The 21,574-nt window shown below is 42.9% G+C and overlaps 1 protein-coding gene across 1 annotated transcript in view; it reads right to left on the reverse strand.

Annotated features, from left to right (window-relative positions):
• Positions 1 to 21,574, reverse strand: part of DCAF5 (DDB1 and CUL4 associated factor 5) — a 71,433-nt gene that overhangs the window by 13,593 nt on the left and 36,266 nt on the right. Inside the window, exons 5-6 of the mRNA XM_077262960.1 lie at positions 16,835 to 16,964; positions 4,002 to 4,215 (exon numbers count right to left, since the gene is read on the reverse strand). Coding sequence (XP_077119075.1) covers positions 4,002 to 4,215; positions 16,835 to 16,964 — 344 coding nt within the window. The remainder of the gene's footprint in view (positions 1 to 4,001; positions 4,216 to 16,834; positions 16,965 to 21,574) is intronic.

Raw genomic sequence — 21,574 nt, forward strand, 5'->3', positions numbered from 1 at the left:
CAAAAAAAAGTGACATATAGAACCACTCCTACTAAATGTTGTATTTCTATCTCCAGTAGTAATTAGTTGTGTGTGATTTAAAGGAGTAACGTACTCAAAGTTTGCCGTTTTCTGCACCGCTCCAGTCTTTCTATTGTCACATGACCGCATTTGTGACATGCCGGATAACTCGGTGTCTGCTGTGCGGAGCAGCTGTTACTCATTCTGAGTCTTATAGACTTGTATTGAGAAAAAGTAAAAATGTGACCTCCGCTGCACCCAGGAGAAGCTTTGTGATTTGGCAGGTCACATACGCAGTCACATGGCACTGGAGGGTATCGGAGCATTGCTGAAAACGGCAGAAGATGGCGATCAGTGTGTATAGTACTGCACTCATTACACACGCAAAAGAACCTTTGTGCAAGGTATGAGCCTTTTGCAGTGGAAAAATGTCAGCAACAGGCGCTGCATGCTGCTTTTGGAGGCAAAATTGGACCCCTATACCTTTTGGGCCCTTATGCATCTGCACAAATGGTATGTCCGCTCTATTTATCCTTTTATATGGTGAAGTTTGTTAAACTTGCTCTGAAAGTCACTCCTATCTCTACTTAGGGTACCGTCACACAGTGCAATTTTGATCGCTACGACGGCACGATTCGTGACGTTCTAGCGATATCGTTACGATCTCGCAGTGTCTGACACGCTACTGCGATCAGGGACCCTGCTGAGAATCGTACGTCGTAGCAGATCGTTTGAAACTTTCTTTCGTCGCTGGATCTCCCGCTGTCATCGCTGGATCGCTGTCACACACAACGATCCAGCGATGCGTTCGCTGGTAACCAGGGTAAACATCGGGTTACTAAGCGCAGGGCCGCGCTTAGTAACCCGATGTTTACCGTGGTTACCAGCGTAAAAGTAAAAAAAAAACAAACCGTACATACTCACCATCTGATGTCCGTCAGGTCCCTTGCCGTCCGCTTCCCGCTCTGACTGTCTGCCGGCTGGAAAATGAGAGCAAATCACAGCGGTGACGTCACTGCTGTGCTGTGCTCTCACTGTACGGCGGCACTCAGTCAGAGCAGGAAGCGGACGGCAAGGGACCTGACGGACATCAGATGGTGAGTATGTACGGTTTGTTTTTTTTTACTTTTACGCTGGTAACCACGGTAAACATCGGGTTACTAAGCGCGGCCCTGCGCTTAGTAACCCGATGTTTACCCTGGTTACCCAGGGACTTCGGCATCGCTCCAGCGCCGTGATTGCACAGTGTGACCGCAGTCTACGACGCTGGAGTGATAATCATACGACGCTGCAACGTCACGAATCGTGCCGTCGTAGCGATCAAAATTGCACTGTGTGACGGTACCCTTAGGCTCTCGCTGGCTGATTTTTATGGTACAGCTTCTAGCACAGCGTCCACATCAGCTATACACAAAGCTGGGACATGTGCTGCAGAGAAGACTGAAATTCTCTTACCTCCTGCCATTCACACCCCACAGGAAGGCAGGCAGGCGCTGACAGATGATCTGATATCAGCTCAGAGCATGTGCTGATGTCTGGAAGGAATGTGAACAGAAGCCATGAAAACCCGAGTCCTTCTTTCATTTCATGAGGGCTGCATTTTTGTTCCTGGAAGCAATTACAGGGGGTGGGAGAAGCCATCAGGCACCGGTAAGCAGAAGCTGCCTTACATGGAAGTAAGTTTTAGAAAAGTATAAGGGCTATGTCATAAGCAGGAAGGTGAGCGCTACGGTCTAAATCACTGGGGCCCGATATTTAAAAACCGCATGAAAAACACAAGTTATTTTCCTTGGATTGTGACACTGGAGCGATCATTACCGGAGGCTCATTTACAAGCCTGGTCTCAGGGCTGCACCTATCCACATTGACAGAGACAATAAATGTATATGATTTAGACCAAAGTTCTCAGAGCCATAATCCATAAGTATGCAAAGTATGGGATTGTGCTGCCAAAAACATTGATGGAGGGTGCAGTGACCAGAAACTGTTCTCATAGAAGGATCATCTCCTGTCTGATGCCAAATCACAGACAGACTGTCAGCTGGCTCTGTTTACACAGAATGTGGCCTTCAGGCAGATGGTGCATTCCTCGTTAGCGCCCACTGAAATTTAGCAAGGAGGGTGGGAGTGGATAGTGATGTAAATGCATGAATGAGACTTGTGGTTACCCCGTCTGGGCCTCAGATGAATGAGGAGCGCTGCATGTACAACTACAAAAACATGCACTAGAAGGATTATTAGCATGTCTTACAAGGGTTACAAAACCTGCTCGCCTTGCCACAGAACACACTCAGTGACACAGTTACGCTATGTGCCAGCAAGGCTTTAAAAGGCTCTCCGGGAGGTTAGATAAAAAAAAAAAAAAAGGACATACATCAGTCCATGCATCACTGTTCAGTACATAGTGAGCTGTCACCGCACAGCAGCACTAACAGTTGGCGCAGCAGAGGCGGATGTCAGTGCCGCTGCACGGTTACAGCTCACTATGTACTGAGCCGTGAATGAAGCCATAACAGCTGTGCTGGTTGCAATAAAGAAAATTTCCTCCATACAGACGCACAGCTTTAGAACGCTATAAACCTACAGATTGCTTCAATATCTGCAGGTTAATTGCATTTTGTGACATGACAGGTTCCCTTTGAGACACTTTAATGAATGTGGACTATGTGCAGAAAGAATACATACATACAGGGGTTGGACAAAATAATGGAAACACCTGGAAACATCAACAAAAGTTAGTTTAATATGGTGTAGGTCCACCTTTTGCGGTGATTACAGCCTCAGTTCTCCGAAGTATGGATTCATACAAGGCGTGAATTGTTTCCAAAGGAATTTTACCCATTCTACAGTTAAAAAACCCTCCAGTTCTTTGAGCGACGATGGTGGTGGAATTCGACGTCTAATTTGAAACTCTAAAATCAACCATAAATGCTCAATAATGTTGAGGTCTGGGGATTGTGGGGGCCAGATGAGATGATCAACTTCATTAGAATGTTCCTCGTGCCATGCTTAAACGATTTAGCTGTATGAATTGGTGCATTATCATCCTGAAAGATGGCGTTCCCCTCCGGGGACAGTGCTTGAACCATTGGATGCACTTGGTCGCCCTAAATGCCTAAATAATCTTGGCTGTTAATTCTTCCATGAAGGGATATCATTGGCCCGGCGGATCTCCACGAAATAGCACCCCAGATCATCACAGAACCTCCACCATGTTTTACGGTTGGGAGAAGGCAGTCTGGATGGAATGCTTCTTTTGGCTGTCTCCAAACGTACACTCAGCCAGAGGTCGTAAATAGGGTAAACGATGATTCGTCTGAGAATATCACATGTTTCCACTGTTCGAGGGACCAATTCTGGAGGTTTCTACACCACTCTAAACGCTTGGAAACATTTGTCATTGAGAGCAGCGGTTTTCTAATTGCAGCTCTTCCGTGCAATCCAGATTTGTGCAGCTCCCGACGAACAGTTTTCGTGGAAACTGGGTTCTGTAGGTGTTCATTGAGCTCAGCAGTGATTTTCGGAGCCGTGGTCTTGCGATCCTCTCTCACAATTCGCTTTACAGTCCGACGGTCTCTCTCAGTCAACTTTGACTTTCGGCCGGACCTGTGCTTTGCTGCGGACGTTTTTCCTTCTCTTTCAAACGCAGTCATTACTTTGGAGACAGTACCTCTTGATACGCCAAGCATTCAGGCACTTTCTGTTACACTAGCGCCTGCCATACAAGCACCAACAATTTGGCCTCTTTGAAAATCCGAGGGGTCTGCCATTGGTATCAGGTTCTCATCAATGTTCTTACAATTATGCAAAACAAACAGTTAATTTACATACACATATCACATAACACAAATAATCAACTGGAAAACATTACCATATGTCACAGTTTGCATGTTTATCACATGTTCAAAGATTATGATGCCAAAATGTTAGGTGTTTCCATTATTTTGTCCAACCCCTGTACATACATATATATCTCCTATTTAGTTTATCAATTTCCTCACCTGATCTCGGTCTCCAGCAAAACAACAACTCTTCATGGTACACGAGTTAAAGTAACCCTGATTGTCAAATTGGAATATGGGCAGACGTGAGTGAATGTCGTATAGGACAGGTGGCAGTCGCCGGCGCAGGGCCAGCAGCCGAGTCCCGCTGCTGTTAAATCTCACACTCATTGCACTCTGCAGGGAAAGATTTCCACCGTAGCGTAGAAGAGATCTAAAGTAAAAAATAAAAAAAGGGAGAGTTATGGAGTAAATAATGGCATTACATACAACTAGCCTTTAGGTAAGTAAATCCCAGGAAAATAAAAAAAAACCACTCAATATACTTTACATGCTCATCCTGGTCTTGTGTGTTTTGGAAAAAGCTGGGAGGCAACCAATAATGTTGGCCACAACAACGCCTCCAATTTAGAATTTTGAGTGTAAAAGTAAAGTGATAACAGCAGTACGTCACAGATGATGAGACAGATGTGAATGTGCCCTATTACGATGACAGGTGCTTAAGTAATACACCCTGGCCTGATAGGCTCATTATATTCCCTCATTAATAAGCCCACGTCTCTCACACATACTAAGAGGTTTGCGATCCTGCTCCAGAGCTCTATTATTGCCTCACTAAGTATAATCAGTCCCCACCTCTGCCTAAGGGACACAAGTCTCTCACCGGAAACTGCTTTACACACATCAGGATGTTCTTGAACTAAAAATGTGTGACTCGAGGCTGTATTTAGTGTATCACAAGTGAGTCTTTACTTAATACAAGTTCTTACTTGCATATTATTATTTCATTACGATGGGCATCCTGAGCCGACCAGGTGGGCGCAGGGTGAATATACGAGTGCATGTTCACTTTTTACAAGCATCAAAATCCACATTAAAAAAAAAAACACCTCTGGTGTGAACATACCCTTATAAGGAATGTATTTTTCTGGAAGAAACAGAACCTATCATTACTATGCTTGTGCGCCCTTGTCTAATCCGTGATGGGGTCTTGGTCAAGGAGACAAGGCGTTATTTAGTTCAGAAAACATTTTTTTTTTTCCAATAACCATTTAGTAAATTCAAAGTTATTGTCGGAAAAACAGGTATTTAGGACCTTCTCCAAGATTTAGTCAAGAAAGACTACAAAGAGCGTCTAGGACGTCCGTGTACATCACCAGTTTATTGGCTTCAATGCAAATTGTGCCACGTTTAATTCCCATTGTGAAGTATATATCTTGGGGTATTAAAAGGATCCTCTTATTGCAAGTACAGCTCCATGACCACGAACGTAACGTCATACAGGATGGTAAAAAGTTATTCGACATGGCATTCTCTGTACTGTCCGGCATTAGGGTACAAGTGTGCAGCCACTCTACAATGGCTTTAAGGAACGTATCCCAGCCTGTGAGATGACAGTCATGCCAGGAGCGGCTAGGGGCCACCCACGTGATTCTTTATTAATCTTCAAGGGGTTGTTTGGTTCACTACATTCTTGTGAATCCTCACATCGCGTGCACTGCACAATGTTAGGATTCACAGTTGGGACCGGGCTGTAACGAGACGCAAGTATGCGATCTGGAGACTTCTGGCTACATTCCGACTAGACGTAGCTGACCTTGCTCAATTCACTTGTATTTTGTGAGGCTGTGCCCATCTAGTCAGCATGTGACCACATGTATGGAAATCACATATTTGCCACAGGAGAATCCTGGCAACTTGCAGTGCGAAATGTGAGGATTTACAAGTCTGCACACACAGATTGATAACAGATTTGTACCCTAAGTCTGGGCACCCTTTTTAAGGATTATAAAAGTCATGTGGGCATTCCCTCCTGACAGGAGTGTCATCTTATAGGCTGGGATACATCATTACAAGCCAGCTCCAATAGAATGATCATGCATTTGCTCAGTGAAGGGAGGCATGATGTCCTCTGCATCATCTGCACATGCACCAGATGTTGCTGGCCTGGGGCAAATCAATGACGCAAACTCTGCGGGACTCCTCTGGAAACAAATTGCCTACCTGACACTATACACTTTCTCCCTTTAGGTTTGGGGTTTAGTGGCTGTAAATGTGATGATAGACAGCAAGTTGAACCTCATTTCCTCAAAGATGGCATCTTGGGTGTCCAAGTGCTAAAGATACAGTTATCAAATTATTTTTTTGAAGGACCCTTGTAACAAAAAGATTTCCAAAGCAAACAACCTCTTTGATATATTCTCATACACAGCCTGATTTTCAGTCTCGCTATCTGTGATTCAACTCAAATGTTTGCACATCGATATTGCATTTCCTGAGTGTGGCAAAGCAGAACCTCTTTTCTGGAGCCGAGGACTGTCTGGCAGGCAGATTTGGCCATGGAAGCAATGTAGAAAAGGAGTCCAGTCCCAAGTACACAATATAACGAGACAAGTTCTAAATTGTGTTCTCCTGTGGGCACAATTACACACCAGGATTGTTTCATCTTCATTCATTACATTCAATAAAACTGTACACAGCAAACTCATCTGTCATGTCCTGATTACAGGAAGGATTACAGAGATTTCACAGGTAAGTGCTTCTACCAGCAGTCATTTCCTTATCAATGATTGTACAAATAAAAATTAAGCATCGAATACACGTGTGCAAGTTTCCCTTTAGAGTAATGGAGGCTTTAAAATTACCTGTAAATGCACAGTGGTAAGAAAGCGCTATATTGTCACATTTCTCAAGGAACATCAGAGACGCAAACGTACATCACTAAGTTCTCTTGATCAAATGAAAATAAGGAATGCTGGAAGACCTAACTTGTGCCTTAACCCCTTCACCCCTGAGGGTGGTATGCATGTTAATGACCAAGCCAATTTTTACAATTCTGACCACTGTCCATTTATGAAGTTATAACTCTGGAACGCTTCAACGAATCTTAGTGATTCTGAGAATGCTTTTTGGTGACATATTGTACTTCACGTTAGTGGTAAAACATTTTCAATATAACTTGTGTTTATTTGTGTAAAAAATGTAAATTTGACGAAAATTTCGCAATTTTCAAACTTTGAATTTTTATGCCCTTAACCCCTTAATGACAGCCAATACGTCTTTTAACTGACCTGAGATATAAGAGAATAGCATCCCCATACAGGTGACAATCCAGCAGCTATCAGCTGTATACTGGAGCTGACAACTTGCTGCATTAGTCATGATCAGTGTTGGCATCGTCCATATCTGTTTAACCCCTTAGATGCTACTGTCAATAGTGACTACATCATATAAATGGTTAACAGAGTGTGGGGGTTTTCCTCTTTATCCCAATTGGTGCCCTCAGATCATGATTGTGTGGTCCTGATGTTTGGCATGGCAATTCATGACCAAATAGCGGCCTTACAATCTGCCGGCTGTTGTAACCTGTTCAGAAGTTAGCAACATTTAGGTGGTAAAAATACACATTTTTATTTCTGTCATGCCACTTTGCATTAATTCCTAAAAATCACGTGAAGGGTTAATAAACTACCTGACAGCAGTTTTCAATATTTCAGAGGGTGCTGCTATTAAAATGCTATAACTTTTGGGGGTTTCCCAATATCTGGGACCCCTAAAGTCACTTCAAACCTGTATAGTCCCTAAAAAAAACAAATTTTGTAAATTTCCTAGAAAAAATTACTGCTACATTTTTAAACCTCCTAAAATGCTAACAAAATAAAAGAATATTTTACAAACGGTGCTGATGTAAAGCAGACATCAGGGAAATGTTATGTATTAATGTTTTGCTGTGGTATGACTATCTAGCTTAAAGGGATAATCATTCAAAATTTGAAAATTGCTACTTTAACATTTTTCTCAAATTTGAATATTTTTTATACATAAGCACAAAACATATTGACCTAAACTTACTATTATCATAAAGTATAATGTGCCACGAAAAAAACAATCTCACTGGTATTTGTTGAAGCGTTCCAGAGTTATTACCAAATAAAGTGACACTGGTCAAATTTAAAAATTTGGCTCCATCACTAAGGGGTAAAAACAGAGAAATATGTCACACAAAATAGTTAATAAATAACATTTCCCACACGTCTACTTTACATCAGCACAATTGTGGAACCAAATTTTATTTTTGTTAGGAAGTTATAAGGGTTAAATGTTGACCAGCGATTTCTCATTTTTACACCATTTTTATTTAGGGACCACATCACATTTGAAGTCACTTTCAGGGGTCTATATGATAGAAAACACCCAAGTGTGACACCATTCTAAAAACTGCACCCCTCAAGGTGCTCAAAACCACATTCAAGATGTTTATTAACCCTGCAGGTGCCTCAGAGGAATTTTTGGAATGTTTGAAAAAAAAAAAAAAAAAGAACATTTAACTTTTTTCACAAAAAATTTAATTCAGACCAAAATTATTTTTTATTTTATCAAGGGTAACAGGAGAAATTGGACCACAAAAGTTGTTGTGCAATTTGTCCTGAGTATACCGATAACCAATATGTGGGGGTAAACCACTGTTTGGGTGCATGGCAGAGCTCGGAAGAGAAGGAGCGCCATTTGACTTTGCAATGCAAAATTGGCTGGAATTGAGATGGGACGCCATGTCACATTTAGAGAGCCCCTGATGTGCCTAAACAGTGGAAACCCCCCACAAGTGACACCATTTTGGAAACTATACCCCCTAAGGAGCTTATCTAGATGTGTGGTGAGCACTTTGAACCCCCAAATACTTTACAGAAGTTTAGAACGTAGAGCCGTAAAAATAAAAATCATATTTTTTTCACGAAAATGATCTTTTCGCCCTCAATTTTTTTTATTTTCCCAAGGGTAAGAGAAGAAACTGGACCCCAAAAGTTATTGTGCAATTTGTCGTTAGTATGCAGATACCGCATATATGGGGATAAACCGCATGGCAGAGCTCAGAAGGGAAGGAGCACCAGATTTTACGGTTATGGTTTGCAGGTGCCCTCACTGGGAAAGCCCATGAGGTGCCAAAACAGCAGAAGCCCCCATAAGTGACCCCATTTTACGAACTACAACCGCTCAATGAATTCATCTAGGGGTGCAGAGATCATATTGACACCATGGGTGTGTCACAGAATTTTATACCATTGGGCAGTGAGGACAAAATAACTACATTTCTACCACCAAAATTTTGTTTTAGCCAAAGATTTTACATTTTCACACAAGTGGGTAAAAATGGCAACAAAATTTGTACCAAAATTTCTACTGAACATGGCAACACCCCATATGTGGCTGTACAGTGCTACTTAGCCATGTGGAGAGACTCGGGATGAACGGAGCGCTATTTGCCTATTCAAGTGAATAGTGAATGGGTCTGTGCACATGTCAGTGTGTTTCCACGGACCGTGTGTCCGTGGGCAAAACACGCTGACATGTCCAGTTTTTAATGTCAGCACGGGCCATATAACGTCCCACAAACGTGCATACACAACACAAATGGATGTCATCCATGTGACACGCATCCGCGCAGGGGAAGAAGCGTTACAGTAAGTGCTGTTTCCTGTTGCCGGGTGCTGAACATTATTATTACTCCCATAAGCCTACCCCTGCTAAAAAACAGTGACGGCAGGAGAGGCGAATGGGAGTATTCATCTGCCGCTCCTGCGCTGTAAGTACGGTAATTAAAAAAAAAAAACAACGGCATGGATTCCCCCCTATTTTTGATAACCAGCCAGACAAAACTCACAGCTGGGGGCTGCAACCCTGCTGCTAATGGGCTGCTAATGGGAGTTAGGATCATTATGATTCTTGTGTACATCTAATAGAGGGTTCCTCTATGAGTGGGAGCGGCATTGGCTATATAGCCAACAGCATTGTGTTTTCTTTGGTGGTATAGTGCCACCTTGTACAGATGTGATACTGTCAAGTTTATTTATACAGCAACTATTCTCCCTTACTACTGCCCATACTGCACCTTAGTAGGGAGGTGCTACATTTAGAGGTTATTCCATCTGTCAAGTTTATTGTGCACATATTTACCCTTTCCCCTATAACTGCCTATTTTGCACTTTAGTAGGGCGGAGTGTTATCTAGAGGTTATTTTACCTTTTGGATTCATTTATGTGTTGTGTCCTAACACTGGACAGTGAATCACAGTGCTGATCATATAGGCACCCTATTTAGGGTCAGGGGTCCTAGTTAACCTGCACAGGTGTTAGCCATATTATGGGCTCCCTGTAAAGGAAAATTGTGTTTCCTTTTTTAACGGTTTTTAAACTGTGTATGTTTTTTCTATTATATGTTCTGATTTGTTATTGTACTGGAATAAAGAGCTGTGTTCACTTTAGCCAAATCCATGTGTGTGGTGATCCCCGTTTTCATGACCTACGCTTTTCTGCCTTTATTTTAACCTTGTTCAATGTTGTAGGCCAAGGTGTAGATCCCACTGTTTTTGACTGTGGTGCCCCCTTAACGTTTATTTCTTGTGTACCTGAGAAAGGGATAGAGCAGAGCTTGCTTTTAGACTGGCTGTCTCCTGACCATACTCCTAGCTGCAAACCTTACGGACTCCGCTGAAGCATCTGCCATAAACTGCGTCGCCATCTTTAACATAGGGAGAGATTCTGATATAACCTCTCTAGGGGTGTTAGATTTTATTTGATTGGACAGTTCGTCAATCCTGACACACATGGACCTAGCTACCGAGGTGGCTGCTATATTGGTCTTAATAATCGCCGCCGGAGACTCCCAACTCCTCCTCAACAGTCCCTCTGCTTTCCTGTCCATGGCGTCCCGCAGGCAGGAAGAGTCCTCAAACGGTATAGCGGTCTTCTTTGCCACTCTGGCAATAGGATGTCCACTTTGGGGATTTCCTCCCATTCCTTGATCTCTGAAGGGTCAAAGGGAAGGCGGGCCTTAAAGTCTTGAGGGATGACTAGGCGCTTTTCTGTATCTTCCCATTCTTCCAGGATCATGGCACTAGACGCTTTTCTGTATCTTCCCATTCTTCCAGGATCATGGTTCTAATGTGCTGATTGACCAGGAACACTATTCCTTTGTGTTCCGAGTCCGCCAAACATCTCATCCTGAATTGTGCGAGGGACCTCCATTTCTTCAATTTTCATAGTCGCTCTAACCGCCTTCAATAGGTCGTCCGTATTTTCGGATGAGAAAAAAACAACTTCTTCCTCTCCTCGGACGGCCTCTGGGAAAAACGTTCTTCCCCATCTTCAGCATCTTCCTCTGAGTAGTACGAATATGGGTACGCTTCCTCCGAGGATTCCTCTATCTCCTATCTGGCTCTCTTGTGACAGGAGGTTCTTGGATCTGGCTGCGGTGGCACGAGACTGGACACTGTGTTCTGAACTTCTTCCCTAATTGTGGCCCGTATGTCCGTTAGTAAGGACACCTGTTCTTCTTTCAGGAATTTTGCAACAGACTCTGCACATAACTTCTTTGTGTATGAATTTGCTAACTTGGTGTTGCATGTCAGGCATCTCTTCATTCTTTTCCGGGAAGAGGAACCAGACCTTAAGGGAGTCCCTTTATCCTAATACAAAAAAACTGAACATTTTCTATTTTTTCTGAGTGACCACTAACCTATGGTAAAGCAGGCACTATGGCGTTACTTAAACTGGGCAAGGACTGCTCGGCTGGCGCTTCTGAGCGAGGTGGATTAACCTCCATGGTTCAGACTGTGCACAGCATCCATTCTGTGAGTACCCTTTTAAAGGGTCTTACCTTGTCCAGGCAGCCTCCAGATTACCCCCATAACTCTCTGTGTTCCTGATTGTCATGCACGCTGCGCCACCCCGATCGGAAGTGCACCTCTATACCAGAAGTGTGCATCCTCGAAAGGCATCCGGCTGGAAAGACGTTCCCTGGTGGAAAGCATGCTTACTCGTGCGACCGAAAGTAAATGGCCATCGGCGGGGTGGAGCCGAGAGACCTCCAGAGAGGGAAGCAGCAACCAACTCCACCAACAAGCTGAGGGACCCCTGCCCAGTGAGGTATCAGTAATAGAGCCTCTTGATAGCGGGAAGGGAAGAGATTCAGTCCCCTCCGATCCTACTGAGCTCTGGTAAGTATTGGGCTCCTGCACTCCTCTTGCACGCCATGTCCTGCAAGGGACAGGAAAAACACTGGGGGTGAGGCGGAAGTGGGAGGCTTTTAACCTCGTGTGTTTCCTGTCCCTAGAGGATAAATAGGACTACCTCCTGTCATGCTGTCATGAGGGACGTCCAGGGAAAAAAAAAAGTTTTATTCAGCTCTGCAGCCTACTATTACTATTGCATCCACTTCACTTCGGTCCAGTTGAACATGAAAAATTTGTAGAAAGGTCCTCTTTAACGATTTGGCATATCCAAATTCAGACTGTACTTTTTTTTTTCTCCAGAGATAAACCTACATCAAAGATGTCTGCCAGCAGCTCTCTTATAAGCAACACAGCAGCGCCAGGCAGAGCAAGTGCCGCTGTCTATAGGACAAGTGAATGAGGAGTTTAAAGGGCCACTGTCACCCCTTCCAGCCGTTCTAAACTAAAAGAGCCACCTTGTGCAGCAGTAATGCTGCAGTCTAACAAGGTGGCTCTTTTAGTTTTTGATTCAGTTATTACCTCAATAAAGCGTTTTAAAAATTGGCCACAAATACCAGATTTTGTACCTGGAGGCGGTCCGAATCGTCCTCTATGAATCTCCCAACTGCCGTCACTCTTCTCTTCAGGGGCGATGGTCGCCGCCCCCTGAGCACTGTTTCTTCTTAAATCCTGCGCTGTGCGTGCCTGCCTGGGGCCTGCGCAGTGTTCATTGTCAGTCACAGCTCAGATGCAGGGTGCCTGACTGCGCCTGTGCGGGCAGTGCGGCCACCCTGTTGCTGAATCCCCGCCCCGCACTGTGTTATTCATTATGCACAGTGCGGGGCTGGGGTTCCTGGGAAGGCGGGGGGGAGTGTCTGAGCTGGGGAGCGTCTGAGCTGGGGGAGCGTCTGAGCTGGGGGAGCGTCTGAGCTGGGGGAGCGTCTGAGCTGGGGGAGCGTCTGAGCTGGGGGAGCGTCTGAGCTGGGGGAGCGTCTAAACAGCGCAGTGCGCATGCCCAGGAACCCCAGCCCCGCACTGTGCATAATGAATAACACAGTGCGGGGCGGGGATTCAGCAACAGGGTGGCCGCACTGCCCGCACAGGCGCAGTCAGGCACCCTGCATCTGAGCTGTGACTGACAATGAACACTGCGCAGGCCCCAGGCAGGCACGCACAGCGCAGGATTTAAGAAGAAACAGCGCTCAGGGGGCGGCGACCATCGCCCCTGAAGAGAAGAGTGACGGCAGTTGGGAGATTCATAGAGGACGATTCGGACCGCCTCCAGGTACAAAATCTGGTATTTGTGGCCAATTTTTAAAACGCTTTATTGAGGTAATAACTGAATCAAAAACTAAAAGAGCCACCTTGTTAGACTGCAGCATTACTGCTGCACAAGGTGGCTCTTTTAGTTTAGAACGGCTGGAGGGGGTGACAGTGGCCCTTTAAGGGACGGTTAGCTCCTGTCGTTGACAGGCATCACTAAACAGTCCCCGACCAGCTGCTCGTTTGCTGATCTGTGGTCACACAGTCCAACCTAACTTTAGATGTGCACTGACAGATCTGTAATTCATATAGGGGCAGAATTCGGCCTGTCCGCATGGATTACTGCAGTTGTAACTTTAGGCAGCTGCACTGGGCGCATAATCAAAAACCAAAATTCGGGTTTCTCTGTAACAGATTTGTCAACTTAGACAAGGACAATATTTTATCTATGTGCAGCACATGAGTTTTTACACCAGCTTATATTATCCTCTAGCCCCACAATACATGTTATGACAAATCCTACACGTCTGTGGAAGTTGGCAAATTCCAGGAAGTTTTAGCAGATGTGTCAAGACAAAATATTTCTCATATCTGACTACATAACAATCGTGTGAGGGCTGGACACACAGTATTACAAGTACAGTCATTTAAGCAAATCCAAGGTACCAAAAAGCCTCTTAACGTTTACTCTGGGGCACCTTCACACGTCCCACGGGTTCTGGTTCTTTGTGACACATTGTACTTTACGTTAGCGTCAAATTTAGGTGATTTGCGTTTATTTATGCAAAGATCTAATGTTTGACCAAAATTTTTAAAAAATCAGTCATTTTAAAACTATGAATTTTTATGCCCTTAACCCAGATAATCATACTGCACAAACAAGCTGATAAAATTCTCCATGTGTCTACGTCTGGCATCAGTTTTCAAATTTCTTTTATTCTGTCAAAATGCTGGAAGGGTTACAGGTTTAGAAGCAAATTTTGTATTTTTCTTCCCACAGACATTTACAAAACATTTTGCTTTACAGACCTATTCAGTATGGAAGTGACTGAGGGGCGTATATACCTAAAAACGCACAAAAGTGATACCATTGTGAAAACCGTACCCCGCAAGGCATTCAAGACTGTTGTGAGGAAGTTTATTAGTTCTTCAGGTGCTTCACAAGAATTAATGCAAAGTTGAATAAAAATAATTTTTCTCATTAAAATTATGTTTTAGGCCCAAAGTTTTCATTTTTACAATGGAGAACAGGAGAAAACAAAAAACACAACTTGCTGCACAGTTTATCACAAACGTGGCACTGTCCCATGTGGTCAAAAACTACTGTTTAGGCACACAGCAGGGTTCAGAAGGGAAGGGGCGCTGTTTGATTTTGGGCCGCATTTGCAGAGCCCCCAGTAATGCCAAAACAGAAACCTGCCACAAGTGACCCCTCAATGAATTCACCTAGGGGTGTGGGGAGAATTTTTAACCCGCAGGTGCTTTAAAGAACTTTAAAACACTGCGCTGTGAAAACGAAAAACATTTGTGCATTTTTTTTTTTTTAGACAAAACTGTCCCAAATTTTACATTTTCACGAGGGGTAATAGGAGAAAATGGAAGCTATAATTTGTTATGCAATTTCTACCTAATGCAGCAAAGCCCTAATGTCGTCATACAATACTACTGGGGCATATGGCAGGGCACGGAAGAGAAGGGGTGATATTCGGCTTGTGGAATAAAAATTTTGTTGGAATAGATTTTAGGTGCCAGTAAATCAAAAAACCCTAACAAGTGACTCCAGGGGGAGACATGTCACTTTTCCAGAGCCTTTGTGCTACCAGTGACTAGGAAACCGACAAGACAATATTATGTTTGTTTTTGAGGGAATTTGTACATAAAACCCATATTTTCATGGTAAAACAGCAGTCTGTAATTATTTCGTAGTTTTTTTTTTTTAATTAGACCCATTATGGGACTTGGAAAAATTTTCACTTTGATTGCTGCAATAACTCTGAATTGCAGGACACGAGACCTGTTAGTATTACACAGACATACTGCCAGTTAGACCTGGCTTATGGCCTAATAGGCCACTGCGTCAAGCAGACCTCAAGATCAACCATCGGCAACTTGTGACTGTTTTGCGGGGGTGTCAATGGTGTTAAAGAGGGAGCCTCATCCAACTGTTAATTATCTAGATGCCGCCATCGTTGAGGACAGTGACATCTAAAGGGTTAAACAACCACAATGGATGCTACCACAGACTGTGGACTATGCTGCTGACACACTCATCCTGCACCCACTGGGAGACGCTATGAACTTACTCCATGAATAAAGAACGCAATGTGAAAAAGTAAAGCCCTGTAAAAAGGCATATCGGTAATCATTAAAGGGATAAAAGACTAGCTTTTTTGTACACAACGGATCTGGTTAAGCTCTTGGGTCATTAGAAGGCAATAGCTTTTGTAACTGGGACTTTAGTAGTGCAGTGGTGCAACATCGCAGAACTACAGAAAAATGATACTGGGCACACGGTGGAGGCGGCAGTACTAAATGTGGATACAATAGGCACAGTAATCCAGGTAAAAGTAATTTCTAGTAAATTGCTGGGGTGTGCACCAATTATCACTATGTCATCCAGCTCTATCAGATGACAGACGGGAGAAGTGCCTTGTATAAGCTTTATTTGTTATGCGGTGTGCTACCATTAGCATACGTAGCCGTACATCTCACCCACTACTCTTCCTTATATGATCAACGGTAGTAAATATGCTTTCACCTAAGCGAGTGCCTGACTTTCTGCACCCCTCAGTGTGCTCCCAGCCGGAGGCATAGTGTAAATAGGGTGTCATGTTTGATAAATCCCGCCATCCAAGCAAGGATCGAAATCTGAAGAATGTGGCTCCCTGTGTGAAGTCTGGAAGGCTTCTTGTCAGGACAAGACAAGATTTTTTTTTTTTAGTACTGTGGTCACAGAGAGAAGACTCCCGCAGAATGAGCAGCTGGTGCCACCTACTGGTGAACATGCAATAAGCATTTATTTCTCCTGCTTTCTCATTTTCAAAAGAATTATATCAAAATAATTCACTAAAAACAATGTCCGATTTCTAGAACATTGGAGGACAGACAGGAAATACTAAAATAATAAAGACCAGCAGTGCTTACCAGATGAAAACATTCCTGATGCTCTCTACGGGCCTATTGTATACAGGGCTCAGTCAGTGAGATCATGTCTACAACACGTGACTGCTGCAGCCAATCAGTGGGCAGCATTTCCTTGTTGTAGACGTGAGGTCACATCTGTAGCCCTATAAAGAGCAGCCCCAAAAACAGCATTTTGGAGCCTATCTAGCCTGTGCCCCAATATTTGTGCGCCCAGATAATCTCATGGACGAGTTGGTGTTAACAGTAATTTAATAATAAATAGTTGCATTATTTTTTAATATAAAACATACACTGTAATCCAGGTAATGTATAGATAATGTTTCTATATAGTACACTTCTATTTCAATATGATAAATGATCATAGACTGAATGACTGGAGGTCAGAAGATGTATATTGTGCTCATGTAACTTATCAGCAAATTCTTGGCAACAATCTTACGTGTGAGGTTTTCTGATGTCCCACAGTCCGACACCCTCCTTGGAATTGGCAGTGGCCAGCAGCCTGGGCTCAACAGGGTTAAACATAACACTATGAAAGGCTGAGGGATAATGAGCCAAACAGAAAGGATCTGGGGATAAAAGAGAGACATTTCTCATTGATATATCCTGTATCAGGATTAGTGTGTTAAAGGGCTTGTCCACTTTTCCTTTTTAATTCACAGGCATGGCTGTTTAAAAAATAACCTCAAATCAGCTTCACTTACCATTTGCTGCTTTTGTGCTGCTGCCCCTCGTCTTTGGAAATGTGGATGCCACATTGTCATCAAAACAACAGCACGTGACCATGACAGCCCAGCAGTGAGGACTGCTGCAGAGGTCACGTGCTATAGACATCCTCACTGCAGCCATATTAACAGAGACCAAGAGTAGCAGCTATGAGGCAGCATGGAGCAACGGGGGGTAAGAAAGGCCCATTATTTTATTACCAGAACATGCATGAGACCTAAAAAAAAAAGTTTGGGTAAAGATTATTTTAAAAGCGGCTGACATTTTTTTCTAAACAGTCTTAGAATATTTGAAGAGAAAATAAAAAAATCATACTCATTGCAGCAATAACCCACGCCACTCTTTCCAACACTTCACAGGTTTCCAGTCAATCTCTGCTTCTTGGTCCCCACTCGACACACAAGATATGAAACTAAGCCACTGACTGGCTCAAGTGGATCCCCGCCGCGGCCACCGACTGGCTCAAGTGGGTCCCCACTGTCATCAGCGATTGGCTGAGTAGTCACTTCCTCTGTGTCAAGTGAAAAAAGGAAGCCGAGACCGAGCATCAGTGCATTGGATATGTCTGTCTTTTTTTTTTTTTTTTTTTTTTATTTACAGAATTCTGGGACTGTTGTTATAAAAATATATAATATGTATGGACTCGGAAACCTTACTAAACACTTCAAATACTGATATTTGGCAAATTACTTACCACAAGTAAAAGGATAATAAGGTGGTGTTAAAAAAAAAAAAAAAAAAAAGACACTAATTCTATACAAGTGTAGTTACTATTGGTCCAAACACAGGAAACAATTACCAATCCATTTCTCTGCGTATTTTATACGCATGAGGAGGCATTATCAGATCATGCAAACTTGTGAAACCACCAGGAATTGAAGTACCCACAAACCACCAATTAAAAAGTACAAGTTTATTGTGAAAATTTAAAAATGACAAATATCAATGTAAAATATCAAGGTCTAATAAGGAGGAAACATGAAAAAGTGTAAGGATAGGCAGAATACAGTGTGGGATATGGGAGCAACCTGGGGGAGCCCCAGCAAGTACACCAAGGTCAAAAATCAGCAAGTGCACATAGAAATAATCATAGTGCTAGTAAGGATCCCCTGAACACCTGGATAATTACTACGGTATATACAAAGTTCAGAATGACATGTGCTTCCACCCATAATGTCCTAGCGACCACAAATGCCCTTGAAAAAGCAGTTAGGCAAAACACGTGCTGGGGAAGCAAGGTGATTTCACAAGTATTCAATATGTGTAGGAATACTGCACCGCTTTATTCTCTTTCTATTAAATTGTACGGAGAACACCTTAAAATATTGGGGTATGTTCTCAACCTGGATATTTCACCTGTGCTACATGAATATTGCCATAGTTATTATCAGATAATTACATACTATTCAAATCATCAGGTTTCTTCACTAAACATTTTATGGTGTGTATAAAATAAATATAAAATATAAAGTGAAGGAAATAAGTATTTGATCTTGTAAGTTGGCCACTGTCAAAGACATGAACAGTCTATAATTTTAAGGGTAGGTTAATTTTAACATTGAGAGATCGACTATCAAAAATAAAATCCAGAAAATCATATTGTATAAATTATATAAATTTATTTGCATTTTGCAGTGAGTAATAAGTATTTGATCCCTCTGGCAAACAAGACTTAATACTTGGTGGCAAAACCCTGGTTGGCAAGCACAGCAGTCAGACGGTTTTTTGTAGTTGATGATGAGGTTTGCACACAAGTCAGGAGAAATTTTGGTCCCCTCGTCTTTGAAGATCATCTCTAAATCATTAATATTTTGAGGCTGGCGATTGGTAACTCGGAGCTTCAACTCCCTCCATAAGTTTTCTATGGGAGTAAGGTCTGGAGACTGGCTAGGCCACTCCATGACCTTAATGTTGTTCTTTTTGAGTCACTACTTTGTGTGTGGAGCTGTAATCCTCAAAGCTGACATCCTGTGGAATGTCAAATCTGTGTCCCTCTTGATGGAGCCATGTTATCCTGGTAGAGTGTTCCTTTATGGAGTTATGGTGTCCTGACTGTTCTGGCAAGTCACTTGTTTCTCCTTGCAAAAAGATAGAAATCCCTCTTTATACCCACTTCTGTCATCATGCACAAATCAGGGGGAGGTGGGATGAGTTTCTCTCATTATTTGAGTATTTAATCAATCTGCATAGTTTGTCATCTTCTGTTTTGCAGGTCAGCAAACTAGCTGGCCTGGACAATGTGTAATCAACATATTAAAAACATCTATTGTTCAATTACCCTGCGTCCTTGTCATCCAAAATAAACAATAAGTTAGAACAAACATCAACTCAAAAGTCAACATTTTTTTTAATCAGATAAATTTTTATTAAGAAAAACAATCGTAACATATATATGACATCAAGCTATTGTTTACATATAATAATATATCTTTTTTAATAAACAAAACTCCCCCCCCCCATTAGTACCTTCCTCATTCCCATTCCGATAAACTTTCCCCAATCCGTATCCCATTGTACAGTTTACACATCATCTATAGCATTATGCATCCTTCACACAATTCTAAATCCATTCCATCCATGATTGCCATATCTTTTGGAATTCTTCTAGTTTATTTCTCTTAGTATATATACTTTTTCCAGTAGAATTATATGATCCACTTGCGTAAGAAAGTCTCGTCCAGTCGGAGGCTCCTCTCTGATCCAGAACCGAGCGATCAATTTCCTTGCTATGAATAACAATCTAGCAATTGCCAGTTTGACCATAGATATAGTTGCTATTTCATCCACGTAGCCTAATATACAGACCAAAGGGTCTCTGGGGATTACACACCTATATATCAATTCAATCCGATTCAATACGACTGTCCAGAAGGCGGACAATCTGGGGCAATGCCACAGCATATGTAACATATTTGCCCGTTCCTGCGAACATCGTGGACACCCAGAATCAGACACATCTTAAACAGTCTATCAGGAGTTCTGTAAGCTCTATGAATCACATACACTCACCGGCCACTTTATTAGGTACACCATGCTAGTAACGGGTTGGACCCCCTTTTGCCTTCAGAACTGCCTCAATTCTTCGTGGCATAGATTCCACAAGGTGCTGGAAGCATTCCTCAGAGATTTTGGTCCATATTGACATGATGGCATCACACAGTTGCCGCAGATTTGTCGGCTGCACATCCCAAAGATGCTCCATACAAGGCAGGATGGATCCATGCTTTCATGTTGTTTACGCCAAATTCTGACCCTACCATCCAAATGTCGCAGCAGAAATCGAGACTCATCAGACCAAGCAACGTTTTTCCAATCTTCTACTGTCCAATTTCGATGAGCTTGTACAAATTGTAGCCTCAGTTTCCTGTTCCTAGCTGAAAGGAGTGGTACCCGGTGTGGTCTTCTGCTGCTGTAGCCCATCTGCCTCAAAGTTCGACGCACTGTGCGTTCAGAGATGCTCTTAGGCCTACCTTGGTTGTAACGTGGCGATTTGAGTCACTGTTGCCTTTCTATCAGCTCGAACCAGTCTGCCCATTCTCCTCTGACCTCTGGCATCAACAAGGCATTTCCGCCCACAGAACTGCCGCTCACTGGATTTTTTTTCTTTTTCGGACCATTCTCTGTAAACCCTAGAGATGGTTGTGCGTGAAAATCCCAGTAGATCAGCAGTTTCTGAAATACTCAGACCAGCCCTTCTGGCACCAACAACCATCCCACGTTCAAAGGCACTCAAATCACCTTTCTTCCCCATACTGATGCTCGGTTTGAACTGCAGGAGATTGTCTTGACCATGTCTACATGCCTAAATGCACTGAGTTGCCGCCATGTGATTGGCTGATTAGAAATTAAGTGTTAACAAGAAGTTGGACAGGTGTACCTAATAAAGTGGCCGGTGAGTGTATAACTGAGACATCTTCCAGGCTCACTCAGAGAACTTGGGCACGTATTCTAAAATAGATTCCCATCTATTATCATTTATCTCTCCCAATTCAGCTTCCCATTTCCCTCTAGAGTTGATGGGATGTTTGATTAGAAAGATGAATAATAAATCTCTATACACTTCTGATATTGCCCCCTTGTTTCGCTGTTCTCCATAATGGAAGCCAGCATGATATCAAACTGGATCTCAATAAGTTTTCTCCGACATTGCGACTGATACGCATGCTGAAATCTTTTATAATGATATAAATTTAAATGTGATAACTGGAATTCTGTTTGTAACTTCCCAAATAAATTAAAGGGCACCTGTCACCCCGTTTTTTCAGTATGAGATAAAAATACTGTTAAATAGGGCCTGAGCTGTGCATTACAATAGTGTATTTTGTGGACCCCGATTCCCCACCTATGCTGCCAAAATATGTTACCAAAGTAGCCGTTTTCGCCTGTCAATCAGGCTGGTCTGGTCAAAAGGGCGTGGTGTCTTCCCCCAGATATTGCTTAGTTTTCCGTTGGT

The sequence above is a fragment of the Ranitomeya variabilis genome, chromosome 1 (assembly GCF_051348905.1).
Source record: "Ranitomeya variabilis isolate aRanVar5 chromosome 1, aRanVar5.hap1, whole genome shotgun sequence".
NCBI lineage: Eukaryota > Metazoa > Chordata > Amphibia > Anura > Dendrobatidae > Ranitomeya > Ranitomeya variabilis.